The 12,135-nt window shown below is 40.4% G+C and overlaps 1 protein-coding gene across 1 annotated transcript in view; it reads left to right on the top strand.

Annotated features, from left to right (window-relative positions):
• TENM3 (teneurin transmembrane protein 3) overlaps window positions 1–12,135 on the top strand; it is a 127,862-nt gene that overhangs the window by 80,886 nt on the left and 34,841 nt on the right. Inside the window, exons 13-16 of the mRNA XM_082481979.1 lie at window positions 1,245–1,512; window positions 2,085–2,228; window positions 5,539–5,788; window positions 11,417–11,649. Coding sequence (XP_082338105.1) covers window positions 1,245–1,512; window positions 2,085–2,228; window positions 5,539–5,788; window positions 11,417–11,649 — 895 coding nt within the window. The remainder of the gene's footprint in view (window positions 1–1,244; window positions 1,513–2,084; window positions 2,229–5,538; window positions 5,789–11,416; window positions 11,650–12,135) is intronic.

Here is a 12,135-nt window from a genome sequence, read left to right as displayed (position 1 = left end):
CAGTGAGTTGTTCAAAAGCAGTGTCCAAGGGTTTCTCTAGCATAGAGAGCTAACTTAGCACTTCTTTAGTAGCCGGCTTTCGATCCCGCTGAAATCTCAAGCCTAATATTTGCAGCAGTGCTCTCCCTGAAGTCTGCTTTCCACTAATATTAATTAGTGTTTGGTCTTCAGACGGTAGGACTAGGAGACAGGAAAGTAAAATAAAGCTTTCCAAATATACTTCCCCAGGAGTGCTCCTTTGACACGACCGAGGCTCTGGGCTTGTGCTTCAGCGTCCTCTGCCCTCTCTTACCACCAGAGAAGCATTATCTTTATAAATGTGTGTAGATACCCTTTTTCTTTTTTTTTTTTTTTCCCAATAAGCTGGGATACTCGGTAGCCGGTCACCTGAAGTGCCGGCTCTCGGTGTTTATGTCCTGGCTGAGGTATAGGACAGTATAGGCTGTCTTCATCCACGTTACGCAGAAACCTTTCACATCCATCCATCACCCACCAAAGCTGCTCAGCTCAGAGGAAAAGACAAGGTAGAGGGGAGGGAGGAACCTCTTAAAATAAAATTGAATCATTGCACCTCTCTGAAATGAGAAAGTGGTGAGCTGATGTCTGAGCAGTGAATATTGATCAGGAAATATGGAAAAAGCTTTCCCTGAGGCATCCTCCTTATCTGTCTTCAAAATAAATGGAAGAATGCTCTAGTTTAAAGTATTTACAATCCACAGGTAATGCAAATAATAAACCACCCCAAATCTTTCCTCCTCCTCCAGGAGCAATTAGACATCCCAACCCAAATCTACAGCTTTGCGGTGCTTAGAGGCTCTGCTGCCATTATTACGTATCCGTAGTTGGGACACGGGTGGTGGCATACGAAGGGGCTGTTTTCACGCAGATGAGAGATGCTTTTTGGCATCTTTTGGAAAAAGCAGTTGGGAATGTTGTCCCTCTCCTGCATGTTTCCTTTCCCCCCGTAAAACTAAAGGAGAGATCTTTGAAATCCCTCAGCAGAAAGTATCAATTAAGCAGCCTCAGTATAATGAAGAATTTAGACTTCGCTTTTCAGAAAAAAAGGTGAAATGTTGTCACTTGTTTATGTATTTTTACATTATTAAATGAAGGCCAGATTTAGATGATACTTCCTAGTGGATTGTCATGTAGCATCATGTCAGGCATCCTTTTATGATAGCTGCATTGTTCTGTTTAATTTCAAAATCATTCCAATACGGTATTTTTTTCTTACCAATGCATAGGTACTTCATGAAGAAACAACAATACCGGGAACCGATTTGAAGTTATCGTACCTAAGCTCCAGGGCTGCAGGATATAAATCTGTTCTGAAGATTACTATGACCCAATCTGTTATACCATTTAATTTAATGAAGGTTCATCTTATGGTGGCAGTGGTGGGAAGACTTTTCCAAAAATGGTTCCCTGCATCCCCAAATCTGGCTTACACTTTCATATGGGATAAAACCGATGCATACAACCAGAGAGTCTATGGATTATCTGAAGCTGTTGGTATGTGCATTATGGAGGGGGTTTTGCATTTTTACTGTTGTCTCGAAAATAGGGAAGTACATCTCAAATACATGTATCCATTAAGTAGAAAATGTTTAGCAGAATAAGATGAGAAATGACAACGGACATTAAATATATTAGGAAATATATATCTAAACTTTGAATTATAAGAACAGATGTCCTTCAAAAGGAAAAAGAGACCACAGCCATTTTTCACTTCTAGTTCTTCCCCATGAAGTAGCCCTCAGCCTAATAATACAGTATGGGATTTAGTCTGCACCCTCCTTGTACTTTAGAGCACAACGACAATCTGACATACTTCACAAAATGGCTGTCTTGTGCACCTGTCCTGATCCGCTTACTTTTAATAACTAAAATTAATAACCCAAAATTGCTTTTTAAGGGATTTTGGAATTCTGTTTAGTACTTTAAATACATCTAAGGAAGCCATAGGGATTTTCAGGTAGCTTGGGAGAGCAGACAAACTTACGTAGTTTAAGGAATTCACATTCTTTAAATTCGTCTTCCGAATGAGATCTTATACTTAATGAGGAAATTTACTGTTATTTCAGTGTCTGTAGGTTATGAATATGAGTCTTGCTTGGATCTAACCCTCTGGGAAAAGCGGACTGCCATTTTGCAGGGTTATGAACTGGATGCTTCCAACATGGGTGGCTGGACCTTGGATAAACATCATGTATTGGATGTTCAGAATGGTAAGGAGTTTGTTTTCGTCTTGCTAATTTTAGTACTCAACTGCCCTGCACTTTCGGTGTCTCACTCTGATTTTTCAAATGTTTGCTTTGTTATTTTAAAAAAAGAAATCATGGAATATTTTGCATATGGTAAATGCTTCGAGCTTTACAATGTATGTCATGTTTCTTCATCCTATAAATACATATGCGTTAGTATTTTCACCTAACAGTGTCAGTCTGGTTTAGATGTGTTTACCAAAAAAATTTCCGACCCAAAAATGTTGACATTGCTTTGAAAAAGCGAGTGATGCTAAGGAGACAGTATTTCTAAAGCAATTGTGGGTGTCAGCATTGTTCTTGGGATTAACTGTTTGTACGTAACAGTATCTGGAACAATGTTTTCACTTCCACTTTTCACAATGAGTGAAAATTAAACAGCAATAGCAGACATTCCTGCCAAACCCAGAGCTCTTCACTCCCAATATTAAGTCACTCATTTATACAGGAGGTGTTCCTCTTCATGTCATATCCCCAGCCCCAGCGTGACTCGTGGGAGCAGTTAGCACGTGGGTACCATCTCTTCTGGAGGATGAGCACTCATTTACACTCTCCTCCCGTTCACATCCTTCCCTGAGGAGAATCCTCCCTGGCACGCGGTGGTCAGCTCAACACACAGCAGGTGACGAATGATGTTGCCTTGAGTCAGCGAGGGCACTTGTGCCCCTTGTTTCAGGACAGAGCCCAGTCACTACTGAGCGAGGCTGCCTTAATTTCAGTGAAAAATTGAGGAGCAATACCCATTTGTAAGAACTGTGCCTTGGCACCAAGGCAGATTTGTCCGGTGTGCTACTCAGCGACTGCCTGGAGGGTGCTGTGCTGAGGAAGCCCCAGCTCAACACTGAGCAGGAGGAAATTTGGAAAAATTCAGCTGCAAGCATGTAGGAAAGGTGAAATAAGCAGAGTCACGTGGCTCAAGGGTGGGAGGTGGTCGCACTGGATTTTTATGCAGAGGAGGAGCCCAAAAGTAATTCAGCGGGAGGAACGTCACTTCTGCAGTACCTGCTGTCCCTTGGAGGTCTCCCGACAGCAGATGAATCCATCCACTATTGCCCCATCCCTGGAGGTGTTCAAGGCCAGGCTGGATGGGGCTGTGAGCAACCTGGGCTGGGGGGAGGTGTCCCTGCCCAGGGCAGGGGGGGTTGGAACGAGGTGATCTTCAAGGTCCCTTCAACCCAAACCATTCTATGACTCTATGAGCTTATTTTGTGCTCTGCACTAATCACCATCTAAAGCATTGCTTCTGCCTAGTAGAAAAACAAGGTAACCAAATCAAGGGAGAAGGTGTCATTGTACCTAATTGAAAATGTCAAAAAACCCCGTGCAAATTATTGTAAGGTAATCCATCTAAAAATGTAAAGAGCTATAATTATAAATATATATATAAGATTGATTCTGTTCACAAGGTAAATTGATGGTGGCTTTAAATTACGTTCGAGAGTGCATTTGACAAGCAATGACTTTTCAAAGTGACGTGTGTCTAATTGAATAAACGAAGTGGAGAGTTGTAATGACAAGGTGGATGAGCTGGAGAAATTTATTCAGAGGAGAGTGTCTCAGACAGTGTTTGTACGGACATCCCGAACTACTGCAGTAAATAGTCTAATGTACATCTTTTAGTCCGGGATAATAGAGGAGAAATGTGAAGGACCAATTTTTCAAGGTAATGACAGAATAAATCAGGTGCAATAGTGCACTGTGCTGACTTGTAGAATTCCTCTGATGAAAATTATAGAACTCAGCTATTTCAGGCAAAATTATGGTGCCATGATTGTCATAAATGATGTAATCATAGGAGAGGGGATTTCGTATACTGTTAATGCATTCTGGCTTTAACTATTCATGAAAAATACGTTCTCCCTCTTTGGATTTAGATTTCTTATTTAGATTACTTGCCGTTAGGTTTCCATAAACCATTTTCATTCTTCCTGATTTTATCATGTATATTGATTTTACGTTTATAATCTCCTAAATTTGATAACATTAAAAAGTAGTGAAGACACCTAAAACATTTAAAGAGGAGAGCAAAGTATTTTTTTCTCCTATCTTTCAGTACAAAGAGTGCATTTTGGGAGTGAGGAGAGAAAGAGGAATACATCTTAAATTTCTTCTAAGCATCTCAAAAGAGAAAAGCATCCCTCAGCCCCAAACTGCCTCTGAAACTCTGGGCAGCCAAGCAATAAAACGCGCATCACTCTGAAATCCAAAGTGACATGTGGTTTACATGGATTATACGACGGAAAGACATATTGTGACGTACGAGTAAAACCGTAATAGCTGACCGTTTGTGGAGTACACCTCGATGGATTCATTGAGAGATAGAATGATGAGGGTCCTGGCAACGTTGCAGCACACTGTAAATTCACACTTTTTTTTTCCTGAGACTGAAGATTTAACATAAAGCACGCATTTTTCTTCTCAGATTTCCTATGGAGGCTATAAGGAAGAAAAATACTGCTGGCACATTGCTTTGTCTTCACGGAATTATTGTTCCTTTCATGCCTCAAAGCAGAATTAAGTTTAAGAGGCAGGTTGGCCTGGCACCACATTTTTTTTGTTGTTTTGACATTTTTAATAACTGCCTATAACTGCAGACATGGTATTGAGGCAGACTTTGTTGCCAGAGGTACATTTTTATTGTGAGTTAAGTCTTTTATAATGTAACATTGAGGCAATCTCCAACTTTCTGAAGTAGCTGTTTAATTAATATTTACAATTTGCAGCAGTAATCCACTTTAGATTACATATGGCATCATATTAGTTATAGTAGGACTTTAGGAATACAATTTGCAAATACAATTTTTTCCTTTTTATAATATATGCGCGGTTAGAATTTCAGTCATTTCTGGGCAATTTCAAAACTGTAAGGATTTAGGAACGTAGACCGTGATTTCATTCAGTACAGCTCGCGTTTCCTTCAACATGACAACTTTTATCCTGAACTACAACTATTAAAATTATTAACAATTAAAAATAAGAGCGACTGAAACTTGTTTGGGTTTTAAATGCCTGGTATATTTAGTGTTTCTACTGCATTCTGTGGACAAGATTATTTAATGCTTTGTGGGTCTGTGACTTAAGAATAACTATAAAAGTTTTAATTAAGTTCTGTTACTTATAGTGAGAAAAACATGGTGGTGAAACGGTTAGAAGTCTGTTAAATTATATTCATGAACTAAAAGAATATTTAGAATACTCGTGCATCATTTTATGTACATACATTCAAAGGTTTTATGAACTATTTTTTGGTTTGTGTTTTTTGTATTATCTGCAGGAATCCTCTACAAAGGAAACGGTGAAAATCAATTTATATCTCAGCAGCCCCCAGTTGTTAGTAGCATTATGGGCAATGGAAGACGCCGCAGCATCTCCTGTCCCAGTTGTAACGGTCAAGCTGATGGTAATAAATTACTGGCTCCAGTTGCCTTAGCTTGTGGGATAGATGGCAGTCTTTACGTGGGGGATTTCAACTATGTGCGGCGGATATTCCCATCTGGAAATGTAACTAGTGTTCTGGAGCTAAGGTATGTTTTCTTCTCATCCGGGAATTTTGGAGTTGTGAATTACTGTTGCACGCTGAAGTATGGAATAGATTGCTGACGTTGTGCAAGTTAAGAGTTTCCAAATGATTTTAGGAACAAAACAAAGGTGGTTCAAAAGATTTTAATACATTTGAAAAAGTATTTAAAACTGAAGTGAAAAAATTGTACCCTGGTAAAATATTTTAACTATGCGAATCTAAACTGTGAGAATTTGATCTACCCAAAGTAATTATTCTGCGGATTTAAAGAGTTAACCTACGTAGTTGACACGAGTGGACAAAAGAGTCATTCACCACTTCGCTAATGCTCGATGTAAATGTTGCCTTCTTTTCATCTTTTAACATCCTTTCTGAATGTTTTCCTAATAATGTTTTTCTGTTCTTTTTCACTTGCTCCCACCAAGAAATAAAGATTTTAGACATAGGTAAGCATTCCTTAAAGAAGATTTATATTTTTCTAACTGTTCTTTTTTCTTACTTAACAAATGAATGCTTATAATGGAGAAGTCATTTCTGAGATGTATTACTAGAAAAGAGGAGTATTTTTCAAAAATAATGAGTTCATATGTTTTAGTTATGTCAGCTGTCAGGCTGTATCGTCCTTTCGGATACGAGTTCCTCTTTTCTCATCACTCTCTGTCCGCAGTCAGGCTTCTTTTTATGCTTGTGTGTATCCCCTCTTTTGCTGTCCCCTCCTCTCTGCTCACTCCTATTCCTTGCTGGCAGCATTTTTGCTGATCCTATCAAAACTCACTCATTAATCAGACACCCCAAATGCGATGAGAATAAGTAATAAAATTATAAAAGTATCGAGCAAGTTCATTTCACTGGCCTTTTGGGGTTGACTCTTTTCAGGCTCACATTTAACAGATTTGTTTCTTTAAAGGTGAACTTTTCTTCATAATGAAAGTTGAAATTATCCCATAATAACACAATTCCAGGAGTTAAGTACACCAAGATTTGTAAGTGTGGTCATAAAAATAATAGTAATCACAAGGATTGTAGTACAACATTCATCCGCCCTGGCATCGCTGCGATAGCGGCGAGAAGAGAAGGTGGTGGATGCCCAGAATTGCTGTGCCACAGCAGCCGGTGCTGTATAGGGAGACAAAAACAGTTATGCTAAAATCTTGTTGGATCCACGAAACCCTGCAAGACTTTGTGACGGAACTGCTAAGTACGGGGTTTAGCAGCCCCACCAGTCCCTCTCTCTCCTTTTTTGCTGCCAGTCGTTTTCCTTCCTTGTTTTTAAACAAATCCCAGAGAGTCGTATCTCAGTTCTGTTTTTTTTAAATTCACTTTGCTTTGGACATACTTCTTCACGAAGCAGAGTTTATGTTTAAAAAACTGTGTTTCAAACATGTTAGGCAAAAAATTCTGTGACGAAATAAGGCGTTTTCATCAGCGCTAATGATCGGAATTGGGAGTTGGTGCACAATCCAGCTGGTTTTATGTTATTTTCCAGGTGTGACTCAGAGGCAATCTCTCCTATTTGGTGGTTTTAGGTTTTCACTATTATGTTTAATTTGCATTTGTTCCACTACTTTTAAAAGAACTATATCCCTTGTGGTATCATAAAGTTGTGATTGCAGCTGGATAAGGCATCGTCTTGGCAAATGTATGGAATATGGAATAACACTCAAAATGGGAATTTGGAATGGGCAAACAGTATTAAAGAACGGACACAGAGTGAGGTCTGTCTTACTGTGATTTAGTAGCCACGTGCTCTCCTGCCTCTGGCAGAACCGTGGTCACAGGCTCAACTGCAGCGCTTCAGAAACTAGACCCCTGCATGTAAGAAAAGTCGGTGAGGAGAACAGCGAAGCTTTTCTCCTTTATTTGTGCCTACACGTGCAGAAGCTGCGGGTAGTGCAATCACAATCATATTGCACAAATCAGTGTAACAGCGTTTTCATGGGCTCATGTATCGGCTGTGAAGTGGGGGTTCCTCCAAAGTGGGGGTTCCTCCGCCAAAGGAGGAGGCGTAGAGGGTCGTGGAGAGCTGACTGCAGGAGGGCTTCTGGAGCCAACACGCAGGAGGTGTGGAGCCCACTGTGCAGCCCCACACGGGCTACTGCGAGGCTGAGTTTTCTCTCCAGTCATACAACACTGTCCACTCTTAGCCTTAGGGGTTTGCTGCTCAGGGGCTTCCTAAGCCAAGAGCGGCATCTTAATGCTTAATATCCCCTGGCGGCTTTTTAGTTTATTAATTTAGCTGATTTTTATTTAACACACGTAAACTTTTAGGATTCCCCCCAGATCCTGTGGCCATGGGTTCCCCAGCTTAAGGACACGCCATGAGAGCAAATAGCTGCTTTTGCCTGTGTCATGCAGAGCCCTGAGAAACGCTGAGGTTTTTATTTAAATGGCGGTTCGGAAACAGCCCTCAACAGACCACTTTGCAGTATATAATTACTAGGTATCGAAAGTCAGAAAATACACTAAAATATGCATTTGGCAAGTAAAACTAATGAACAAGGCTAAATACTAGTTCAGATCTATTATCCATTGAAACATTGCACTCGACTCGCCTGCAAACCCAGTGCTGCAGCTCGGAGCGTGACGTGCCTCCCACCTCAAGGAGCCTGTACTCTAAATTAGAGGGACAATGCGGATCAAATTTATCCTCTCATGTACCAGTGACCTAACATTTTTTCAATCGCAAAGCTGAACTGATGTCTTTATACACGCTGCTGCCTGCGGGTGATTAATGCTGATAGGCATTCACGGAAGAAGTAATTTTTAGAAGGACTTTGAAGACAGGGAGGTCATTTGTAGGCTATGGCGGTATCCCAAGTCTGTAGAGAGCCAGAAAAAAGTTTAGCAAAACATAAAAACAGCTTTGAGGGTATATGGTTTAAAAGGCACAAAGCGAACAGGAGAGAAAGGGGGACTGAAGCAGAAAGAGTGTTTTTAAAAAGTTCCTCTCTCTGTTTAAAAAAATGGAGAGTAATGCAGGTGATCTGACAGCTGAAGAATTAAAAGATCGGCGTAAGCAAGATAAAAGCAACGAGACATAGATCATGACAGCTCTGTGACTCTGTGTGTGTATTTGCGCACGAGTGTGTGCACTTCAGATGTAAAGCGCTATTACTATTATTTGGCATAGAGGGAATAAGTTAATTTGTAGTCGTTTGTCTTTATTGGATCCCATGCTGGCACGTAACTGCCTCTTTTTCAGAGCTACCGACAGCGACTGGGCGGTACTGAACGAGTCACGAAGTCACTGACCCTCGATTTTACTTCTTTGTGTAGAAGGCAAAAGCTTAGTATTATTTCAAGCTGCAGTGAAATACAATAAACTCTGTGCCGCTTTCCAGCTGCTGGCTGCTTATCCCTGCACTAGTTTTGAGATCTGCATAGATGTTTTCTGGCTAGAAAACAAACGTGGTTTTCACTGGATGGTTATTCAGTTCCTCAAATTGTGCCTTGCGCCTGTGAATTAATGGCTTTTTTTCTCGCAGCTAAAGCTCCCTCAGCTTTTTAACCTTCACTTGAAAAGAAACGCTGAAGTTGAGCCCATTCTGTTATCTCAGAAAGGAGCCATTAGACAGCCACATATGCCAACTTGGAGAGTTTATATTGATTTAATAATAATATCCTATGCACTCCCAAACATTGGGGTTTTTTTTAATAAAGTGAGAAAATATCCTTAAACTGTCAGCTGTATTTTTTGGTTTGATGAGGATACACTACGTAATATGAGAAGTCATCCCAAATAAGAGCAGCTTTGTCATTTTTGTTGAAATCAATTAAAACAGAAATGTTTTCATATTTATGAAGGGAACAGCTTTAAAAATTCTTCTTAGAAAGAAATAATGGTGTTAGGCATAAATTATTTCGTTATTGATTTGATGACTCTGTATTCCAACAATATTTTAGTAGTGTAAGAAAGGACTTTGTTTTGAATTACAGTGAAATTAAATTTAATTGCACATTTCACATTTTCCAATTTGTTTATATTTGAAGTGTCTGCAAAGTTTCTTTAAGACCAAAGTAATCATGTAAATGGGTATAATTTAATTTGCAGTCTATGGAGGTATAAATAATTTGTACACTACGTAGTGATCACCCTAAATGATCTCTGCGTAAATTAAGGTTTCGAAAATACCTTTCAACTCTTTAGCACGTTGGCAAGAATAGATTTCGAACAGACGGAAATTTAAAGTAAGCCTACATTTAATTGTTTTCAGACACGCTGTCCAACACTCAGCTCCATAGCAGAGCTTTTTAAGAGGTGCTAATCATTGTGTATTTGATTTCATTAGTCTGCTTCGCTTGGTTTCCTCGTTCTGAACCAACATGTTAGAAGTCTTAAAACCAAAGCAAATCCTATTTACGCAACACATTTTTTCGGTGTTTCTGTAATTGGATAGCTATAAAAATCTGTCCCTGCTAAAAGACATAATTTGTTCACAAGTTGTTCCTGTTGGTCTCTTGTTGCTTTTTCCAAGTGGCAGTACATAAAAATGTGTTACATTAGCACAGTTATGTATTTACAAAACGTGAAGTGTAGCATTCTGCGAGCAGCTGTTTGGCTATCACCAAGGCTGGTCGATCTGTTGAAGCAGCGCTTTTGCAAACATCAGAAGTGGGACTGACTGTTCTGACACTCTGCTTCAATCCATGAGGAGAGCGTCTGAAATTACCTCCTGTATTTACATGACCTTATTTCGGCTCTTCGTGCCATAAATTAGGTCAGGAATCCCAACTGCAGTGGGTTAAGTTTCTACATCATCATACATCAACCCAAGAGGCTCTCTCCAGGGCTGGGTTTTTCACCAGCAGGGGAGAAAAGACAGTAATTCTCAATTATGTGGTACCAGTGGAGAGGCAAAATGCACGTTTCTGGGAAAACGGTTAGCAATATATATTTTCACCGTAATAAAGACTGTGTTGGCATAGTTAGCGGTTTTGTGCCAATGTGTACAGTTATTTGAAATATGACTCGGAGTTAAGGAGAACGGAAAAGCTCTGCTTGGTGCTCTGGTGGAAAAGATGACATTTCCTAATGCGTTAAATCATGCGTATCACGTCTTTGAAAGCGGTGGATTAAACAAATACTTATGAAGGATGTCTTATCTCTTGCCTGTGAACTAATAATACCAACTCTGCCTTATCTGTTTATGAATTATATAAACCACGCGCCCCAGCAGCCTTATATAAATTATAATAAAACAGATAGGATGATAACAGCAACCAAGTGTAGGCGAGGGCTGGGGTCCTGCTGCAGAGTTTGGAACTGGATCAAGGTTCCCAGAAAGCCTGGGACTTGATAGACTCCGGTATTTTGATTTGGCCGATGACAGAGACAGGAGCTGTCTCTGATTACAGAGCACGGGACGGGCCTCTGAGCATCACGGACAAAATGGATCTTCTGTGCCAAAAGCTTGCGTAGTCTAGATCGGGCTGCCTGTGACACAGGCAGGAAACGAGAACCGAGGAAGCTTTAGGGGCCAAGACCTGTGCTACCCTACGCCTAGAGCATCACCGTTGGTTTTAACGATTTATGTATTACTGCACCCTGCATATGAACTGAAACCTTTGCTTCTCAAACCAATGTTGGGTTAAATTAATTACAGCATATGCAATGTATAATTCCATTTTACAGCAACAACCCAGCTCACAGATACTACCTCGCGACTGACCCCGTGACGGGAGATTTGTACGTTTCCGACACAAATACGCGTAGGATTTATCGGCCCAAATCGCTGACGGGTGCGAAAGACCTGACCAAAAATGCAGAGGTGGTAGGAGGAACAGGGGAGCAGTGCCTGCCGTTTGATGAGGCGAGGTGTGGTGATGGAGGCAAGGCGGTGGAAGCAACTCTCATGAGCCCTAAAGGTAAAAAGAGTTATCCCTCCCGAACTTTCAAAATGATACGAAAGTTCAGAGCCGGGGGTGTGATCATGTTTAATTACTGAACCCGGTAGTTGGCTGAAAAATGTGGGTTTGAGTAATTTTTTCCAGCTGGAAAGTTCCTTAGAGAGCTGCAGGGTACCTGGGTTGATTTTTTAAGAAATATGCGGCTTTCATGGTTATTGAGCATTTTTAAATATTCATTTAGATTATGTGTTTGGCAGGTAACGGTGAAGGTTTAAAATCAGTGTCGCTTTTGGTCCCGCTTACCCATTTTTCAGGTTAACTTTAAAGCGACGCCCATCTCGGCATACTCTCCAATGAACAGCAAATGCGATCAACAGGAGTAGATTTCAGACTGAACATTGGTTTATTATGCAAAATATGTTTACAAGCTGGTTTTCGACCTACTGCCTAAGGCCATGGATTCTGCCCTTAATTCCTACTTGATACACACCACTTGCGCCCTTA

The sequence above is a fragment of the Vanellus vanellus genome (assembly GCF_965231255.1).
Source record: "Vanellus vanellus genome assembly, chromosome: 4".
In the NCBI taxonomy this organism is placed as follows: Eukaryota; Metazoa; Chordata; class Aves; order Charadriiformes; family Charadriidae; genus Vanellus; species Vanellus vanellus.
The sequence above is the reverse complement of the archived record's forward strand: the minus strand, read 5'-3'. Positions and strand labels throughout refer to the sequence as shown.